This window comes from Lithobates pipiens, unplaced genomic scaffold, assembly GCF_037356315.1.
Source record: "Lithobates pipiens isolate NorthernLeopardFrog02 unplaced genomic scaffold, aLitPip1_a1.2 Scaffold_18, whole genome shotgun sequence".
In the NCBI taxonomy this organism is placed as follows: domain Eukaryota; kingdom Metazoa; phylum Chordata; class Amphibia; order Anura; family Ranidae; genus Lithobates; species Lithobates pipiens.
The window spans coordinates 173,083,097-173,105,509 of record NW_027507758.1 but is presented as its reverse complement, the minus strand read 5'-3'; the positions used below and the strand labels follow the sequence as shown (position 1 = coordinate 173,105,509).

The 22,413-nt window shown below is 39.2% G+C and overlaps 1 protein-coding gene across 12 annotated transcripts in view; it reads right to left on the bottom strand.

Moving 5' to 3' along the window:
- The window catches only part of UTRN (utrophin), a 945,243-nt gene that overhangs the window by 68,950 nt on the left and 853,880 nt on the right, over positions 1-22,413 (bottom strand). For all 12 annotated transcript variants that reach the window (XM_077486405.1, XM_077486408.1, XM_077486406.1 and 9 more), the window contains 2 exons: positions 15,989-16,074; positions 4,820-4,977 (listed from right to left, as the gene is read on the bottom strand). In XM_077486405.1, coding sequence (XP_077342531.1) covers positions 4,820-4,977; positions 15,989-16,074 — 244 coding nt within the window. The remainder of the gene's footprint in view (positions 1-4,819; positions 4,978-15,988; positions 16,075-22,413) is intronic.

Here is a 22,413-nt window from a genome sequence, read left to right as displayed (position 1 = left end):
GCCATTACTACTACAAAAAAGATGATTAATAAAAATACCATAAATCTAACCCCTATTTTGTAGATGTGATAACTTTTGCACAAACCAAGCAATATACGCTTATTGTGATTTTTTTTTAACAAAAATATGATTAAAGTGGAGTTTCACCGTCAAATTTTTTTTTTCTTTTTCTAATTTCTTAAGTTACTATAATCTACATATACCACTAACTTGTTATTTGCAAATGACCCCCGGATGTCCAGTTTTGTTTAAAAAAGGAACTTATAAAATTTGTTTGTGATGGTTGTCATCTTGCCTGTGGGCATGTGACATCCGCAAGCAGACACTTCCTGGATACGGTGATGCTGAGCTACCAGCAGGCACTGCCTGTTCCCACGCATGCGCATTATTTACAAGTTGCAGCGCCGTAAGCTTCCGACGTTGCCATCACAACGGGCGGTGGCGTCGGAAGTGCCCATCCCGTTGTGATGGCAGTGAAGATCAACACAAGCACGTCATTGCGTCACTTCCGGTTTCGGGATCTCGCGATAATTAGCGGTGGCTAGCCCCACTGACTCCTGGGTAGATTAATTCATAGCTCCCAGGAGTCAGTGCGCCGCCCCAGCAGACATTGTGCGGCAATACCTGTAGGTGGCTAGGACTGGAAACGCAACATCAACAATCAATAACAAGGTAACCCTTTGGAAAAAAAAAATCTTTCCATTTGTCATTGTATTTTATGCCTGCTTGTGAATCAGCTAATTTTGTTTATAACACAAAAAATAAAAACCACAGAGATGATCAAATATCACCAAAAGAAGGCTCTATTTATGAGAAAAAAAGGATGTCAATTTTGTTTGGGTACCATGTCACACGACCACACAACTGTCAGTTAAAGTGGCGCAGTGCCGTATTTCAAAAAGGGGCTTGGTTAGGAAGGGGGTAAATCCTTCCAGGGCTGAAGTGGTTAAAAAATTTACAAATGTTCAATTAACAGTTGGTCATATTTCTGCAGTTTTTTGAATTGTAAGACCAGTATTTTTAGCTCAGTTATCCTACTTAAAGTGATATTAAACCCAAAAACTAAAATTTTAGATTTTTTTCTTTTTCTAGGCTTTTTCCACCTTTCACATTTTCAACTGCTGATCGTAACAGTAAATCTACTATTTTTCAACCTCAAACAAAACCAACATAGATTCTGAGCTCAACTTAACGACCAGCCTGCAACCAATCAAATTATCCTGGCTAACAATATGCGTTAAACCTGCGTTATCATGTCTAACAGTTTGCATTAAAAACAGGGGTTTAGTTTGCACACATTTGTAAATACATGCTTAAACTGCAGAGCCACTTCAGGGCATCCCAATATTATCTGCAGTCCTAACTAAATTTTGAGAGCCTCCATAATAGAAGCACATGCAATTATAATAGATAGGCAGATAGGCCATTAGTTTGTAGTGTTGGAATACTGGTGAGGCCATGTGCCTTTAAGGAGCGGTGGGTTCTCTTCAGGCTCATCTGCCCTCATTCATTGTAATGCATGTGCTTTTACTATGGAGGCTCTCAAAATTTAGATTTGCAGATAATACTGAGGTGCCATGAAGTGGCTCTGCAGCTTAGACATGTATTTGCAAATGTGTGCAAACTAAACCCCTGTTTTTAATGCAAACTGTTAGACATGATAATTTGATCACTTGCAGGATGGTCGGTAAGTGGAGCTTGGAATTTTCTTTGGTTTTCTTTGACATGCGTCACCCTTTCATGTGCTCCTTGCTGCACAGACCAGTTATAGGTGGGGGCAGTGGCCATTTGTTTGTACGATTTTGCAATCTGCACTAACAGCCCAAGCTGACCAGCAAAAGAGTCAAATAGAGACTTGATACCAAACATTTAACACTGACAAAGGTGCATGCAATGGTCAGCTTTTATTACATTTTTAAAAAACCTTTATACCAAAAGAAAAAAAACAGTTGCTGCAAGTCCATCTAAACTCTCTGCTATCACCTATTACTGGTCAGGAAAGCTAAGTTATGAAGCGCCTGCAGTTTGGGGCTGTGAGATGAATATCTTTCAGTCAGTAAGACATCAGTCAAAAAGCTCATATGTCTCTTTGTGAATCATATTCACTAACAGAAAGGAAATTATTATTTATATAGGCAAACATATATCCTTAGGCAAAATGCTTTGAAAAGCTAATTTAGATTTCTTAAGAGCTTCAGCTATAAAACAAATGAATTAGAAACTAATGTACTGAAATTAAACGTGAACACATGAATTAAAGATCAGCTCAACTCTATCTACTTCTCAATGTGATGGAGTTGTAGGCTGTTTGGAATTTTTATGAAAGCTAAAATAGCCTACAGTTTGCTTCAAAACTGGAATCACAAATAAAGGGGCAAGACCAGCATGCTGATTATTTTTTAGTTATTAGATTTTGCATTTATATTGAAAAACATACAAGTGTAATATGGATTACAAAGAGCACTAGAACTTGCAAGTATCAACCTTTGGCCTTTGTCCAACATAGAGCAAACTTTTCCTTCCCAGAATAAGCACTAGCCCCTTTTTCAACAGTCCTTTTGTGCGAAGAAAGAACAAATGGTCAGTGGGTAATCTCACAGTGGATTGAGGCCAAAGATCGAGAACCTCCCAGGTCCTACGGAAAGCAAGCTGAGGAAAACCCCACATGCTTGCAGATACCTCCCCTACTGATAATTTTAAATTCATAACTACTGGCATAGCAGCCCAGGAAGCTGCTGTGTGGTGAAGGACCCAGCTTGATTTGAAAAAATGCAAACACTTGTTTATGCTTACAGGCATATAGGTTTCTTTACCAAAAGCAAAAATAACGGCAGACAGAGAGAAATCTACTAGAAAAGGACCATGTAACTGAGCCTTCGAGGCGTAAATAGACCTATTTCAATGACAAAACAATTATTGATAGAAAAATCAGAAAATCTTTATTAAGTCATAAAAAAAATTTCAAAATAACATCTATTTCTTTACCATGCACTGATCTATGTGCTAAGTATTTTTTTTACAAAATGGGGATGCAAGAGATAAAAATTTACAGAGGCAACAGAAGTGACCTGTGAGGAGAAAGCAGAGGCTTCCAATGTGGCTTCCTAAACATACATGTACTTAGACCTAAATCATTGTTAAAGAGGTTATAAATAAGGGCACCAAAAAGAAAGGCTAGTATCCCCTACCCATGAATGCGAAAAGGTCAAAACAAGATAGAGTGCAAAAACTGTACTGACCAGTAATAAGAAAGCGGTGTAAGTAGAAAAGAGGGTATTGTAGACAGCACAATGCCCATTCTGTGCCACAGGATGACAGCAAGTGCTCCCCAAGCCATTTGAGCTCACAAACAGGTAAGCACCTATGGCACTTAGAGCAGAACTCCAATTGAATTTACATTAAATTGCAGTAATTTGGACTTACACAGTTCACAGGAAGGTTAAAGCAAACAAAAGCAATTACAGCTGATGTTATGCTCACATATAACCCAATGAGTAGATTTGGTGTGGGGTGACACAAGGAGCTGCGGAGATGCAATTATTATTATTATATCATCCACATAGCAATTTCCTGATCACTTGAAGAATGCCAAGTCCAGACATATTTTCACACACATATGAAATAAATGTGTTACTTTGGGGGGGGGATGCAATATCTAAGCCTACTTTGTCCTAAAAGGTTGATAGCATAAAATAAAAAGCTGCAGAAATATTTTAAATATCGAATATCTCAATTTCTTTATAGATCCGAACATTTTTAAATACACTGAAATTTCAACTTATATTTGCTATTTTTAAAGTGTGAAAAAAATGAAATATATCTATCATCATGCATCACTGTATACAGTTTTCTTAAGCAAGCTGTTTATTAGTGACTTAGCTGCAAAGTTTTTTTTTTATCTGGGGATCCTGCAAGTAACAGCACTTCCTGTTGTAGGCACACGTCATCTCCTATCCACTTCAGCTCTCACACATTCACACATGTATACCTCTTCTAGCTTCTCTAATAGCTTCTGTATTTTTACAGCAACACTCAGCTGTTATTGGGGGAATTGCCAGAAAATGGGGGGCAGGGTGACAGCAGGGGAGGACAGGGTGTAATACCCCCTATGGTCCTCAGCAAAATATTTTGGATGTGTGTACCAAGCCCAGTGTTTGCAGCATTGTCAGCCTGCCATACTTGCATGTTCAATTGGTTGTTGCTTATCTGATAGACCTAATAGGCAGACCGATTGATAACACTGAAAGTAAATGCTGTTGCTGGCAAGATCTCAAAGTGAAAAACTTTGGGGTGTATTTACTAAAACTGGAAAGTGCAAAATCTGGTGCAGCTTTGCATAGAAACCAATTAGCTTCCAGGCTTATTTTTGTATTTGTTTGTCAAAGCTTAATTGAACAAGCTGCAGTTAGAAGCTAACTGGCCACCATGCACAGTTGCAACAGAGTTTGCACTTTCCAGTTTTAGTAAATCAAACCCTTTGTCTCATTAGAAAATGTTAACAATAAATTAATCAGGGCTATTTACCAGTCTGTCTCACTCTACTGTCTCATAATAAACCATCATATTCAACATACTGTATCACCTTCCAACTTTGCATGTTTAAATTTGATTTGATTGAGATCACTAAAATGTTCCAACCGTGGGCATAACATGAAATACTCTTTCAGATATATAAGCACCTATGGTGGCTCATTAAAATATGTGTGCTCGTTTTAAATATTTTTACAAGTTTTTTAGACTCCCCACCAGCTTATATTTGTTTTCCTGTAATATGTTTACCCAGCATCAAGCAAATCTCAAATGAATTGTCTTTACTTACATGTTGAAAACAACTGCGGACACTTGGTTCAATATTACTTCCTCCAAAAGCTGCCACTTCCCCCAGCTGCCGTGGGATTTGAATAGCATCATGTAGTAGTAAGCCCAACTGCTTCTGGTCACAAGTATCTGCTGCCCCAGAAACTTCCTGGAAGAGATCTAGGTAGAAACAATGTTAATGCACTCCATGGGTAGTTAACTGATGAGACAACCAAATTCATATTGCTGTAATATACTGCATAATTCCAATAATTAACTTCACTAGATCTCTTTATTCTCCTGATTTATGGACACATATTTTTGTGACCACACAGTTCTTTTTTTTATGAAATTAAAAAGTGCAAGATCCTTGAAACATGTTTCCTTATATTTTCATCCTTGCAGGGTTACATATTTAGGAAAAGGAATGGGCAGCTTTACCATCTGAGATGATAAAGAGCCTCATCCACAAATACCACAAAAGACTTCAAGCTGTCATTGATGTTAAAGAGGATAATACAAAGTATTAAGAACTGGGGTATGTAAACTTTTGATCAGGGTCATTTATGATTTAAAAAGAGTAAACACAGTTGATCGATAATAAATGGCTTCAGCCAAACACTAACCACGAGTGAAAGAAACGTTTTTGTGTTATCATTCATATTCTCTGAAAAATGGCCAAGAAATCATAAATTCTGCCAGGGTATGTAAACTTATGAGCACAACTGTACATACATGTACACTTTTCAAAGGAGGATTGCCAGTCCTTTATTAACCACTTAAGGTCCACCCTATAGCAGTTTTAGGCTTGGTTTACACTGAGGCGACCTGCCAGGTGACTTAGCCGCCTGACAAGTCACGCTCCATGCAGTGCAATGGAACTGTTCTAATCAGAGTGACTCAAGTCGCTCCTATTTAGAAAAAATGTTCCTGTACCTTTTGAGGATGACTTGCATTGACTTCTATTATAGAAGTCACTTGCAAGCCGTGTTGAAGTTGCGCTGTTTGGGGAGGCTTCAGATTCAGGTGACTTTGAAGGTGTCCCAGTGTGAATCGGCACTTACTGTTTAAGCTTTTTTAATAGCATAAACAATAAAAAATGCAGAGGTGATCAAATACAACCAAAAGAAATCTCTATTTGTGGGAAAAAATGGACATGCATTTCATTTGGGTACAGCGACGTATGACCGCACAATTGTCAGCTTAAGTAATGCAGTTCCTTATCGCAAAAAATGGCCTGGTTGTGAATGATCAGCGGATACAGCTACAGATCTATTCATTCTGTTGCAGTTTTTTTAACCCTTTCAGGCCCCTCTCCTATCTCCATATACTAGCTCCAATGCTTTCTCCATGTAACCTATAAATTAACTCCTCGCCTCCTTATCCTACACATCTGGACATTACGTCCTTCATCTCCATCCAACTGCTGACTTTTAATAAATGGACACTCACCTGTCCCAGGGTCCAGCGATGTCGGCAGCCGAGGCCGATCGGTCGCTCGGCTCTCGGCTGCTGCCGCCGCCATTCTACGTTAGGGAATCAGGAAGTGAAGCATTGCGGCTTCACTTCCCGGTTCCCTACTGCGCATGCACGAGTCGGAATGGTCCGCGCTGTCTCTGGGACCTGTGTGTGTCCCAGCAGACCGCGCACCAGGACAGGAATCGGCATAGACTCACGTGGGAGTCTATGCCCGGAAGTGGGTGCAAATACCTGTCTTAGGTATCTGCACCCCCCTTCCCCCTGAAAGGTGCCAACTGTGACACCGGAGGGGGGGAGGGTTCCGATGAGCGGAAGTTCCACTTTAGGGTGGAACCCCGCTTTAAGTAGAACCTAAGAGAAACTTTTTTTTTTTTTTAAGGTCTGGTCTTTTTTTCTTGTTATAGTAAAAAAAAAAAGAAAAGACAGGAAATAAGCGCAGTTTTTAAATACCACCAAAAGAAAGCTCTGCCTCAATTTTTTTTTTATAAGACTCATTGGGTACAGTGTTACATGAGAAGTTATGTCAATATGGTAATGAAGGCATATTACAGATTGGTACTCAAGTGGATAAGGTTCTCTGGCCCCTCAGTGACTACAAAACATCCAGGCCATAAGGCAGCAAAACAGCCTCAATTTATTATTCTGCCCTCACCACTGTTCACAGTTAAAGATAAAGATGTGAGGTGGGTAAGCAGTCTTGTCCACTTAAAGCTTTGCTTCCCTAAGTCCGATGTGACCTTTCTACAATCATACATGTTAGGTCATGAATTCCCACCAGAAGGTCAGTCTACAAAGCAGTGCAAACTGGTAATTTAAAGTTCAGGCTAGGAGAAAGCATCCAGCAGACAATTTACATTTCCTTTTTAGTGCTGTAAGAAGTCCTTAATTGGGAGTTTTATACATATCTCTCAGGTTTTTTCCCCTAATTTCCTGATGATAATGAAAACCTTTCATTAGCTGACAATAGATGTCTGACTTGCTGTGCTGAAAGCGTAATGGAAGACTGTCCATCTGACATAGAAAAGGGAAAACAAAATGCAGTGCTCTCATTCTAGATATAGAAGCAGATTGTATTGCTGAATTCTCAAAGGAATCTATAACAGCGGCGGGTGCTAATGGATAAGAAGCTATTGCGTCCCAAGTGCATTATCCACTCCAGTAACAAAGCTACTATTAAACTTCCCTTTTTATGTGTTAAATAAATTGTGTTTATCTCAGACATGTTAAAATAAATTGGTACAACATTTTTGGGCGCCATATGTACAAGCGGAATGCAAGCAGCAAAACGGTTAGATCTTTAAAATCACACAAACTTGTCCTTTGCTGTACACATATACTGGTTACTTACAATTCCATTACTGCAAATAATGGGAGCTAACTAATGACTTTTATGTAAAGTAGAATACTGGAAACAGTTAACTAATGGTTAAGGCAGAACTAAACTTTCTTAATCAACATTAAAGCGAAACTAAACCTTTTCAACCAAGAAAGATGCCATCTTATCTTCGGTTTGATCTTCAACTGTCATGATGTTACACATGAGATCAGTTATGACACCAGCCATTTGACGGGTGACAGTTTGGTTGAGAGCATAAGCAAATGTGACTCTTTGCATTCCCGGAAGGCTTTGGATATAACTAATTGATGGGTTTAGTTAAGCTTTAACTATTTTTTTTGTAATGCTTTATTGAAAGCTTTCAAGTCAAACAGAAATAATCAATCCAGTTAAAGCGGTAGTAAACCCATTTTCAAAAAACACTTACATTCCCGGCATGCCGGAAATGCTAACTTTCACATTGGTTGTGCTCTCAACCAAACTTTTCAAACCATCCACTGGCTGGTTTCATAACTGATCACATGTGCAGCATTATGGCAGTTGAAGAATCATTAGAGGCCAAGATGGCAGCTTCATTGACTGAAAACAATAGAAGGGTTTACTTCCACTTTAAACACCATAGTAATACATATCATGGGCACTGAACGTGATGTACACATGGAATCTAAACAACCTCTATCAGCAACATAATTTAATAGGTGTGTGTAGGAGATCCGGCGGGAAGCCTGTGCTGACATCATCTGCCATCTTTTGGACCTATTGTGAGTAGCATTTACAGTTTTTAATGCAATAAATCAGTGATTAGTACACCGCTAGAGGTTTTCTTGCTAGGCTGCTAATTGCTATGCGGGAGAGGGAGATATGAGTGAAGTCTCCAGTAGAGGTGCCGCATGGTTCCCTGGGACTGATGATCCATTATCTCAAAGGTCCACGCAGCTTCATGTTTGAAAGATCTACCATAATTTGGGGTCTTTTAATTTGATAATAGGCAGTGTTTGCTTGGGTGGAGGGTTTTGCTGGCGACACTTCATTGCATCGCCAACAGATGAATGATGGACACTGTGTCACATATATAATTTAAAGAGGTTTATTTTATTCACAAGGACACTGGTGGTTATTATTTTATTTATTTTATTTTTGATATTGGTTTGTTAATAGTGATTTGAATCCAGCCCAATAGGATTGTTGCAAAGGATTATTACATTTGTATCTAGTGTTTTTGAGTGCGGATGTATAATTTTTATTGTATACACTATTAACATTTATTTATCTTTTACCTAAAAATTGATTAGTTAGCACAAAACACAGTTTTTCTTTTTACAAATCAATTACAGATCACATCTAAAAGAAACGTGTCAACATTAACTATTTTTATTTGTTATGCTGCTAGTATTAGAAAAAGGTAGGAAGTTGTTTAGAACTTTATTTTTTTTGTTTTTTTATTTATTTTTCTTCCTGTTTTTTTTTTTTTATACCGGTATTATGCATCCCATGAGTCTTCATGAGCATATTCTTTTCCATTCATCTAGAGAGGCTGCTTTCTCAGCTAAGCACACTCACCTGCCTGTGTGCCTGAGCTAAGGAAGGATATGGATTCCAGAAAGTAAATGCTACATGAATCATCTGCCCTTACTCAAGATAACACAGCTAGATATGCTAGAGGGGGGTTTCCAAAGTGATTTCCTAACAAAATAAGGCATGGAGACATGGCTGGATGGGCAAGTTTGCTTTGAATAATAAAAATGTTTGCAGAGCTCAAATACAGTTTCCTTTTGCATTATGAACTGGCCGCTCCAATATACCAATTAGTCAAATTTGCAGCTCTCCTGTCTTGCTTTAGTCTTTAAGAGTTCTCAAATCAATATTTATTTAGCAAAGTGAATATTTAGGAGTCTCCTATCTGCAAAATCTGCCTGATGATAATAACGAATAACTGATTTAGGCCTTATACATAATTATTACATTGTGTTATAACCCCCTGCAACTACCAGCAAAGACACAGTGACAATATCTGACAGATGCAGAGAGAAATTTGTTCTTTACTCTTGGACAAAACAATATGCACGCAATAGCAGATGCCAGCAGAAAAAAACAAAAACACAATAGCTATAATGGACATTCAAGGTTGTCTCTAAAAAATTTTTTAACAGGACGCTTATCACAGAGCAGTTTCATCAGAGAGATACAGTCTTCAAAATTGTGAACAAAGTTGTCAAAACACTCATTAATTCTGCAAACAATGAACACACTAAGCCCCTGTACACACGGTCGGAGATTTCCACAACCAAATCCGTCGGATTTTGCCCGTCGGATTTTGTCCGTCGGATCTTGTCCGAAACTGTTGCATACACACGGTCGGGCCAAGTTGGCGAAAAATCCGATCTTTCAGAACGTGATGACGTAATTTCGTTACGATGGGACTACATTCAGGCTAGAAGCCAATAGCTTTGATGTAGGAATTTGATCTAAGCATGCGTGGCACTTGGTCCGATGAAAATGCTCTACACATGATCGGATTAGGTCCGTCCGGCCCAGTTGGTCGGGAAATATTTCCAACATGTTGGAAAATTGGGTCGGACGGAGATTCGGACGGAATCAGTCCGATGCATACCACACACAGTCGGATTATCTGACGACACAGTCCGATAAGACTCATTCCGACAGATTCTCCGACCGTGTGTACAAGGGCTAACAGATTCGAACCGTTAATGGTTAATCAACTTGGGTACATCCAGCCTGCTTTGTTCTCTTACAATTATCACTAGAGGCTGCTATAGTCGCTAGTGATGATCACTGTCTTCCCGTGGTTGCAGGAAAGAAATTTGCACCGTGTTTGGCCTGCCTTAGACAGTAATGCAGTAATCCATATCAGATCAGGGTTAAACGTACATATTTCAGACCAGAACATGAAGGGTAGTTGAAAAAGTTACTGGAATACCATAATTTCCCATTCATATGTTGCATTGTTGTATTGATCAGGCATGTTAAATGTATTCATTTAGTTCTCCTGAGCAAACACAGAGTTTCATGCATTTGGATTCTCAAAGTTATAAAGGGAGGTGACAGAGTACATTCATTGACGTATTTGACACTCTCTTGTTATTTTTGGAAGATAAAAAAGTAATGTATGGTTTACCTTTTTACATGTTTTAACTTATTGCTCTACCATTTATTGTATATTATATTTCACATGCACATTGTATTGTATCAGCATATCAGAAAATGTCAGCTGAAACACTTCATAAGGACTACTAAGATCTCAATAAAGGGTTTGTTTTAGTTTAGCAGTATTGAGTCGTGTACAGTGATTGTAGTTATAAATTCTGTTCATTCACATACATTTTGGTGACAATTTTTTGCTGTGAGCTTTGTTGCAATTCAGAAAGTGGGCAAAGGATTTAATAAATCTATACTGTTGTAATATGTGTTATTATTAAAGTATTGTTGTAGCAAATGTTGTGCACACAGGTACCTTATTTCATACTGGTCAGACTGTAGTGGCAGCCTGGGGGATTGGTGATGTGCCATCTGGCACATGGGGCTCCCCCTACTATGTTCCTGTTGTTGAGGGGTTATGGGCTCCTTCATATGCCTTTTAGTGTGTGCTCCTGTTGTGCCTATGGTGGGAGTAGATTCCCCTGTGCTCCAGCTACTGGTGGGCTGGGGGACTAATCCGATGCTGCACCCTGCTCCATAAGATGTGCAGGACCAGTGGGTGGCTAGACAGTGTAAGTGCTGGCGTCGCTTCCCAATGGTGGTGTCCTGATGTCCATGGACATGGTGATGTCATGGCACATGCATTTGTGTAACGTAGCCACGTATTGCTGGCAGAGGACGGTGTGGCAATCTAGACGTGAAGGTGGCAGAGGATCAAGATAAATATTTGCCTCCTGTATCAGAGGATATAGGCAGTTACTGTAACTATACTTGAACTATAAAAAAGGTTTTCTTTGGACAACAATTTTTTTTTTTTTTTAATGATCCATCTATGGTTGGCTTAAGAGTGAATGTTCAGTGTATCACAAAGGTAATACTTCATCTGTATGTAGCTCCAAATCAATCTATCCATTCATCTATCCATCTAGCTACACAATACGTATTTCTATCTAGGTACACAATGAATGGTAGGGTCCAAAAATCCTTCTTACCTAAAGGATTTTTGGTGATAAGGTCAACCTCGGCATGAACACACATTGATAAGATTTTCATTCCATTTATCACATGTATATACAGTGGATATAAAAAGTCTGCACAATAAGACAATTAAGAACTTTTTCCACCTATAATGTGACCTTTAAACTGTACAATTGAACAACAAACTGAAATCTTTTAGGTGGAGGGAGTATAGCAAAAAAAAATAATAATAATATGGTTGCATAAGTGTGCACACCCTTAAACTAACACTTTGTTGATGCACCTTTTGATTTTATTACATCACTCAGTCTATCAGCATGGCACATCTTGACTTGGCAATATCTTTGCAAAAACATTCCAAATCTGTCAGATTGTGAGGGTATCTCCTGTGTGTATCCCTTTTCAGATCTCCCCACAGATTTTCAATCGAATTCAGGTCTTGGCTCTGGCTGGGCCATTCCAAAACTTTAATTTTCTTCTGGTGAAGCCATTCCTTTGTTAAACTGAATGTATGCTTTGGGTCGTTGCCATGCTGAAAGAAGAAGTTCCTCTTCAGGCTTCGGCTTTCAAGCAGAAGCTGAAGGTTTTGTGCCAATATTGACTGGTAGTTGGAACTGGACATTCCCCCCTACCTTGACTAAGGTCCCTGTTCCAGCTGAAGAAAAACAGCCCAAAGCATGATGCTGCCACCACCATGCTTCACTGTGGGTATGGTGTCCTTTTTGTGATGTACAGTGTTGTTTTTGCTCCAAACATATCTTTTTGGAATTATGGCCAAAATGTTCAACCTTGGCTTCATCAGACCATAACATATTTTCCCACAAACTTTTGGGAGACTTCAAAATTTAGCCGGGCCTGGATGTTTTTCTTCGTAAAAAAAAAAGCTTCCGTCTTGTCATTCTAGCCCAGACATATGAAGAATACAGGAGATTGTTGTCACATGTACCACACAGCCAGTACTTGCCAGATATTCCTGGAGTTCCTTTAATGTTGCTGTAGGCCTCTTGGCAGCCTCCCTGACCAGTTTTCTTCATGTCTTTTCATAAATTTTATAGGGACGTCCAGTTCTTGGTAATGTCACTGTTGTGCCATATATTCTCTACTTGATGATGACTGTCTTCACTGTGTTCTATGGTATATCTAATGCCTTTAAAATTATGTTGTACCCTTCTCCTGACTGATACCTTTTAATAATGAGATCCTTCTGATGCGTTGGAAGCTCTTTGTGGACCATGGCTTTTGCTGAAGGATGTGACTAATAAAATGTATACTGAACAGCTGAACTTTATTTGGGATTAATCAGAGGCACTTTAAATGATGGGGGGTGTGCACTGACTCATGTTTAACATGAGTTTAAATGTGATTTCTTCATTCTGAACACAGCTACATCCCCAGTTACAGTTGTGCTCATAAGTTTACATACCCTGGCAGAATTTATGATTTCTTGGCCATTTTTCAGAGAATATGAATGATAACATAACACAAACTTTTCTTTCACTCATGATTAGTGTTTGGCTGAAGCCATTTATTATCAATCAACTGTGTTTACATCACAGAAAACTGACATTTTATCTACTTGCCGACCGGCTCACGGCGATATACGTTGGCAGAAGGGCACATACAGGCATATTAATGTACCTGTATGTTGCCCTTTAAGAAGCGGTGTGCGCCGTGAGCTCCGTGAGTGTGATTGCGGGTCCCGCTAACTCAATGTCCGTGGGGATACCCGCGATCGTCTCACAGAGAGGAAGAACGGGAAATGCTGATGTAAAAAAGCATTTCCCCATTCTGCCTAATGACACTGACATTGATCACCGTTCCCTGTAATCGGGAGCAGTGATCAATGTCATGTCACACATAGCCCCTCCGCCCCAGAGTTAGAATCACTCCTTAGGACACACTTAACCCCTACAGCGCCCCCTAGTGGTTAACTCCTTCACTGCCAGTCACATTTACACAGTAATCAATGCATGTTTAATCGCACTGATCGTTGTATAATTGTGAATGGTCCCACAATCGTACCAAAAGTGTCTGATCTGTCTGCCATGTCGCAGTGACGATAAAAACCGCTGATCGCCACCATTACTAGTAAAAAAAAAATATTAATAAAAATGTCATAAAACTATCCCCTATTTTTTAGACGCTATAACTTTTGTGCAAATCAATAAATAAACATTTATTGCAATTTTTTTTACCACAAATATGGAGAAGAATATGTATTGGCCTAAACTGAGGAAAAAAAATGTATACATATTTTTTGGGGGGTATTTATTAAAAAGCAAAAAGTAAAAAATTATGTATTTTTTTCAAAATTGTCGCTATTTTTGTGTTTATAGCGCAAAAATAAAAACCGAAGAGGTGATCAAATATCACCAAAAGAAAGCTCTATTTGTGGGAAAAAAAGGACGTCAATTTTGTTTGGGAGCCACGTCGCACAACGGCGCAGTTGTCAGTTACAGCAACGCAGTGCCGAATCGCAAAAAGTGCTCTGGTATTTTGCCAGCCAAATGGTCCGGGCCTTAAGTGGTTAACAGGGGTGTGTCGATTTTTTATATCAACTGTAGTTATTATTATTTTTTTATTATTATTATAATTATTATTATTTATAAAAAAACTTTAATTCTCAAAAATAGCTAAAATTACAAACCTCTGCTGTAAAGCAGCTTAATACTATTATATGCAATGGGCATTTCCTCATCGCTTTGCTTTCATACATTACAAAGTGCCGACAATTCTGTCCTGAAATATTTGTGCGTTTGTCTGTATAAATAATGCCGTAAGAGTATATATTATAAATTATATATACACCAGGAAGCGATTTTGCATTATATATGTATGCTTGGAACTGACCCAGCGGAGACTGTTTGCTTTTCTCATTCAGGGAATGCAACACTTGCGAAAGCTCATGACCAGTATATTGATTGATAAGTGGGTAAAATATTTTTTCAATACTGTACTGTTTACTCTCTCTGGAAACTATCCAAGCTCTTGGAAGAAAGTCTAAAGGAAGGGAAAACAAGCCTCTAGATTGACTTATGTATAATAAATGTCAGCATGCTAACCTGAAATTTAAAGGACATGGTTGCTTTTTTGTGTTTTACCTATCAAGAGGGTGAAGAAGGGATTCAAATATTTATACTTAAAGTAAAATAATCCTTTAAGCTCAATGGCAGTCTAAAAATGTGAGAATATTCTGTTGATATTATTATAAGTGCACATGATCTTTTACCATAAACTATTTTAAAAATATGGCCATTCAAAGAAATATTGTTTGCAAAAATGTACTTTATGGATTATTACATACTAAGCAGTAAAATAGTATATGGTAGATAAGTGGTTTACATAATAGTAATACAGAACAGTAAAGAACATGCAATGCAAAAATAATCACTACAGAGACTTATCCCATAGTCATTATCATGTCTGCAAGCTTTGAACTGCCTGTGATTACATGGTGACGGCCCAAGAAGTGGTTTGCCAAATCTCATTTTAAATTGTTGGAACTGTGAAGGAGAGGACAAAACTATGTATAGAAAGTGTTACAAATCTGTCTGACTCAATCTAACCAAACCATGCGACATACCTTATTTCTCTGCTAACGGTACTTCGATGATGGAAGAGAAAACTTTTAAATGAGATATTGCTGCTAAAGGTTGTTTTTTTTAAAACCTGTTTTCTTCACAGGCCTTTCACATACAAATGCATAGTGCTACTAAGCTCAAGGAAGCTTAAGAAAATTACCTTACTTTACAAAAAAAGTAAAATTTGATCCAAGGCAATAAACTACTATTAGGGCTGTCAAGGAAGTTTTTACAACCTGTACATCAGAATATAATCAGTTTCAACCACATCGCTCTCATATATAAGGTTGAATAATTCATATATATAGTTCAAATTTCAAAACAACTAGAATTATGCATAAATGGAATGTAAAAAATGGTCTGGTATTCAATAGAATCACAACAGAGAAGCACAATCTGCCTTAACTAATACCGCATACAATTATATTTTCTCAAGCCTACTATGTGACTTATTATAGGCATACCTGTAGGTATAGACGAAAAAGCGGACTTTACTACCGCTTTAAATAAAGTATTGTGCAAATATAATTTTACACTATGGTATGTTATGTCGTTTAGCTTATGGCAACATTATGATAGAACTGGAAACCATACCAAATATCAGATAACATTTACTATTACACACAACATATCCTCCAATAATCAAAATTAAGTAACTTACATCTGTATTTTTCTTCTAGAAGTCCCTTGGACAGAGATATAAGTCCAATCTTCAGAGACTGTACCCGAATCTTCCCTGTACGACCCCTGCAAGAAAAATGGTCCCATCAGTCATGCAATAAATCATCAAAACAATTTATTCAACTAATTGAAAAACCCCTGCGGGGTTTACATTTGTTTACATCACGTTCCTCCAGATGCTTAGACCGGTCCCATTCTCCACTATTTGGCCTATTCTTCCCTGCATTGTGGAGATCTGATGCCTCTGACGTCATCAAGACTAATGCAGAAACCATAGTCCTGCATTAGATATGGGGACGTCAAAGGATAGTCCACTGTTGTGGCACAAGGGAGAATTGCTTGCAAAGGGGATCTGCGAATCAAGCACCGTCCCCTAGACTAAACTTGCATTAAACTTCTGGCCACTAAAAAGGGAGGACTTCTATTGTGGTCTTCCATAAGTTGGGGCTTTAATAGTAAGCCTCAGTACAATCTTTTTTTTTTTTTTTTTTGGAGAGAGCAGGCAGAGGACAGGTGGATCTTATCTCTGTTACTATTTAATTTTGTTCCACCTTATAGTACTATCATGTCCCCTTTGCAGAACTTCTCCCTCACGTCCAATGACTGTGATACCCAAGGCAAAGATTACTTCATGCCTTCCTTTGGAGAATTAGTATCACTTGCTTCCAAATGGACTGTATATATAGGAAAAGTTGCAAAATGTGCAAGATGTACTTTAGAAAGGTGAAATAGCTAACAGCAGTGCCCTGAATGTCTCCAAGAGAGGTAGTAAACAGACTGCTATAAAATCCTGACAGTGGTCCTAACACTTCCAGACGCCATCCAAAACATAAAAAAGTTGTGACTGGAGTTTCATTCTAACTACCTGCCGACCGCTCACAGTAAATACACTGTGAGCAGGCAGCAGATACAGGCACAATCACGTACATGTATGTGACAGCATTCTTCTGGGTTTTGGGTGTGCACAGGCCCCTTCTGACCTGTGCTGTGATTGGACACAGCACAAGTTTGGCAGCGGATTCAGGTGAAATCAGCTGATTGGCTGTGTCTAATCACACACAGAGTTCTGTGTGTACAAACACATAGGACTCTGTGTACAGGGAACAGTGATCTGGCTGTTTCTTCTCCCTGAAAAGTGTGTAGAAACAAACAGCCAGATCAGAAAGTAAAAGCAGCACACATTACACAGATTACATATCATTAGGCACACCGTTAACCGATTGATTGCCCCTAAATGTTCATCCCTTCTCAGCCAGTATCATTAGTACTGTGTCAGTGTACAGTATTATCACTTATCACTTTATTAGTGTCACTAGCAACATCAGTGCCAGTTAGTGACCCTCCCATATAGTGTCTGTTAGTGTGAGATTGGCCGCAACTCTATCATACTCCAACTATAAGTCGCTGATCACCGCCATTGCAATAGAACATCAACAGCTGCATAAATTCCAATATATATATATCATAGTGTGTAAATTCTATAACTTTTGCACAAACCAGCTAATTTACACTTATTCTAATTTTTTTTTCTCCAAAGCCATGGAGCAGAATAAATGTTGGCCTAAAATTATGAAGAAAATTTATTTTTCCATTGGATATGTTTTATAACAGAAAGTAGAAAATATTGTTTTCTTTTCAAAATGTTCGGTCTTTTATAACTTATATAATAAAAAAAACCAGTGGTGATCAAGTATCACTAAAAGAAAGCTCCAAAATAAATAAAACAAAAATAAAAGGTTACTGGCTCTTCAAGTGAATTCAGCCCCAGAAATATGCAGGCACAATTGGAGGAGGTCAATCTGGCACTGCTCATGGCTCATTAAGTACAACAAATGGGAATATTTCTAAATTCTGATAGTGGACCCCACAAAAATAATTGGTTGGTTCTTCCTGTTTTATTATCTGTAAAAGACCTCCTGTTTCTAGAGCTACCATTGCTTCTCAATAGAAGAATTTCCAAAAATCAGTGCGTCACTAGTACAATTAAAGACAGCAATACTTACCTCTGCTCCAATGGTCTGATGCCTGCAAGGTCCCTTGCTGGCACCAGCATCTTATACCCAGATTTTTCTGGGTATTGTTTTTGGCGGTCTTGATTGACCGTTGCAGGATGACATCACTTCTGTGCATGCACAGGAGTCACTCATCCTGGCACACTGGCACTGTGACAAAAATGTAAACAGGGCTATGCATGCATAGCCACTTTTGCATTCTGCAGAGATCTGCAAAGAGGTTTATTTTATTGCAGAAGTGACATTGCATGTCTCTTTTGCAATAAAGAGCCTGCCTACTAGAAAAATATTTAAAATTGAGTTTAGTTTGCTAGGAAATGCTTCTTCAAAAATTCAACCTTTCAGGTGTGTTGATTAACATGCTTTCCTGCCACAGGAACCGGTCTTTCCCTCCATCTCATATGTCAATACAAGAGCTTGCGGGAGGAACCACAGCATAGATAACCAGGTAGAGGGTCTGCAGCCGTCATCTTACTATGTTGTTAAACATAACTCCTGACTCAGGGGCTTCCCTACACTACATATAAATGTAGTATTTGTGTATAGGAGGGTTGCACCTCCATTGCAAATTGTGTCATATGTTTTAGATGCTTCCTGATGACGTTGTAAGACGAAACGTATGTCGAGGCACATCCTGGTCACGATACTTCTGGTTATTCTTCTTTCCCGGTTTATCATCACCACGGTGGTGGAACGCACGCCAACAACGGAGCGGAGGCCAGGCGGCTGCAGACCCTGTACCTGGTGATCTATGCTGTTATCCCCAGTCCCGGGAAAAGGCACCTATAAATGTAAGCAGCCAATTGTTGGCATTGTTTAATTCAACTATTTTAAATAAACTGCATTACGCTATGGTCCCGTTTATGTCTATTTTTAATGGTCTACCATGGTGGAGAGGAGGATAATAATGAAAAGGTTTTCAGCTTCATCTATGTTGGTATACGAGCAAGCCCACTAATTTATACCAACAACCTGCTGTGACCTTCTTTTTAGTTAACCGCTTGCGACCAGCCGCCGTAGTTTTACTGCAGCAGAATGGTACAGTTGGGCGAAACGTTACCATATGTCGCTTCACCTTTTGGCCACTAGGAGCACGCACGCGCCCACAGCATGTGCCCGGAGCCAATGCGAGTGCCGCGGGGCTCCTGCAATCGCTCCTGACAAAGTTCAGTGTTCTTTTAGGGGAGAGGAGACAAATTGTGTGTCCATACTATGTATGGACACCGATCTCTCTCTCCTCCTAGACAGTCCCATCCCCTCACAGTTAGAAACACATATGGAACACAGTTAGCCCCTGGAAATCAGGTGGACCACGTCCTGGTACTAACATTCTGAAAAACCCATCCCCACCATCGGAAGCTCTGGGGAACACCAGTTAGTACTTACTATCTTAGGTGAGCTGGTGTCATCCACCAGGGTGACTTACTTCTGTACTTATCCAGCTGGTAGGTGGGTGCATCTCTACTGCTATAGCCTCTGAGCCTGACTCCAGACTGTGAGAAGCAAACTCCTGCATAAAGTTCAACATGTGTTCAAGCCAGCCAATCATGTGAAAGTAATCCCTTCCTGGCCAGTTCCCACTCTACTCTGCCAAACTGTAAACACTTACTTGCTTATGTCATACCTCACTGGACATGTAACTTACATTATACAATACTTTAGGTGTTAAAGGGGGTGTGACCACAGGGAACTTGAATTAACCACCTGCACACTGCTATACACCCCCACACATTTCTACCTGGTTGTCACTGACCTGGAAAGCAAACTAAATGAAAGTCATATACCTTTCTATGAATATTTGTTTCAGGTCAGCAAAAGTACTAAAGACATAAAATAAGCCTACTCAGCCTACTCTCCCTACAGGTATCCTTTAGAGCAGGGGTGCCCAACCTTTTGAAGAGTGAGGGCCACTTAAGCGACTTAGTAACCGGTCGCCGGCCATAATGAGCGGAGCGGGTGGATGGCATGTCTGTGTCCACGCTGCATTTGGAGAGTGGACACGGATACAACCCACTATACTTTTTAGCGGATCGTATTGCAGGTAGAGTACAAGTCGGTTTATGTCTGCCACTACTTGGAGGTGAATGGAGGGTCCAGTTGTTTGGAATTTCGGACTGACCGTGTAAAAGAGGTCCAAGGCTGCTTTCACACTGATGCCCTGCGGTTTACCCGCACCACGTGTGCAACGCAGTGTACCTTTGGCTTTCCTGCAATTTGCAATAGACTTCTATTATATTCTGTTAGTTTGGTGCACCTTCAGAAAGCTCACCAAACTCGCAGGTAATAATAGAAGTCTATGGCTCAGTGCAGATAACCCGCAGGTAAATTGCTCTGCACCTGCGGATCAGTTTGAAAGCAGCCCAGTAACCACTGCAGATATGCCCATATATAACACTGTGATTTTAGTAATAAACTGACCTTTAATAACAGTATTCATTCTATTCTATCCCAGATCAGGCGGTCGCGGGCCACATCAGAGGGCTCCGTGGGCCACTGGTTGGACACCCCAGCTTTAGAGTGAGTTTGTTGCTAAAATTAGTCACATAATTGCAAAGAAGGAACTAAATACTTCTGCTACCCGCCCTGCAAAAGAAATCATCCCTTCTCTGAAGTAAAATACTGTACTTAGTGGTTTCTCCCACTGACTCATGTGTCAATACAGTACACATTGGTGACATGGTCTGTTTTTGCAGACTTCAATGGATGATTCCCTGCATCTGACAGGTCACTTAAACCTTCAGTCATTTGTTCAACTTTCCGTCTATTAAATCTTATGCCCTTGTTGTTTTAGCTTTGGATAGTAAAACATTTTTTTTCTGCCAGTAAATACCTTATACAGCCCAATTCCTGTTTCTTGTCTGGTAAAAAGCCTAGGATTATGACATCATGGCCAACTCTGCTCTCTCTCTCTCAATCGCGTGACAGTTTGCCAGGAAGGGAGGGGGGTGAGTCATAAGAGGGCCAATCAGAGCTGCAGGGCTGCAGAGCTGGAGGTGTGTGTCTGTGTAAATCCAGGAAGTGAACTGACAGCAGCTTCAACTGCCCACAGTTAAAATGGTCGCAGCCATACTCAGTGGAGGGAGATTTCTGCAGCATATTTGGCAAGTACAGAATCACAGTATATATAAAATAATATGCAAAGTGGTTAGAGGGAAGCTTCAGCATGCCAAAGATGTTTTTATTACAAATTATGTGAGCAAACTGTAGTTCCTCTTTAAGAATTTAAATTCTAATGGTGAAGGCACACATTTGTATCATCCACCTTCATCACCAATCACCTTAAAATCTACCTTTAAGTCATAATCACACCAATTTGTATGTAATATCTATATTACTGAAACTCAAAAATAAAAATAAAATAATACTATATGATTCTCATATTACTTTACACAGTTCCCAAGTTTATTTTGGACAGTTTGGCTATAGTTGTTTGTTATACACCAATGACTACCTGAGGCTATAACGAACAAGTGTATTTAACAACATGGCTACTCACTAAACATACTTGGAAACAGCATAACATAATAATCATATTAGACACAGAAGAGTGTGTTCTTTCTATGGACAGATATATTTTTACAAAATAATAATAATAGTACTGCTTTCAAAAAGAAATCTCTTTCCCTAACAGTATTTTTCCCTTGTTAAATCTTTCATATGTCGTATTCACATTATTTCTGACATGAAACAAGAAAAAGAAACACATTTCCAGACAAACAATGTAAACTAATCCTACCCTCAGGTATCTACTTCATGCTCACCATGCTTGGGACACATTGACCAGCTTTTTAAACAAAGCCTTATTTCTCACTTACAAAGTATATGTGCCCTTTGCATCTGATTTAACCAGACTACTGCTGTGAACCATTGCACAGGGCAGTCATTGAAGAAAGGATTATGCAAGAGCCGCTGTACTCACAGCGGCCGCCTCTCCTTTTACTTCCCTGACTATCAGCAGGGAATACAATTGCTGGAGCAACATCTGGATGGCTAGATTAAATGAGACAACCCTGACTTCAGTTTTTCCCATTCTGTTGAAGTTTAAAGGCATAAAAGGCTATATTTTAAGGAAATTACAAGATGCTAGATAAAACCCTTGTTTTTGAGGCTTCTATTGGATTTCACCATATTAAAACTTACAGTTGTGTTGTTAACAAAGAGATAATCTAATCTTTATGTAGAAAGAGTTTTTTCTAAGCAGCACAAATTACCAATTCAAAAATACATGCACCTCCCTGGCATGTCAAAAAACTGATAAGGTGCTTGCTATTGTAGTGTTTAGTATGTGCACAAGAGAGGTTTTTCATTGACTGCTGCACCTCTACGGTGAGCTAAATGCACTGCGATTAGATGCTTAAGAACCCAGTGGGGGTTCCAACGATGAACTTGAGAG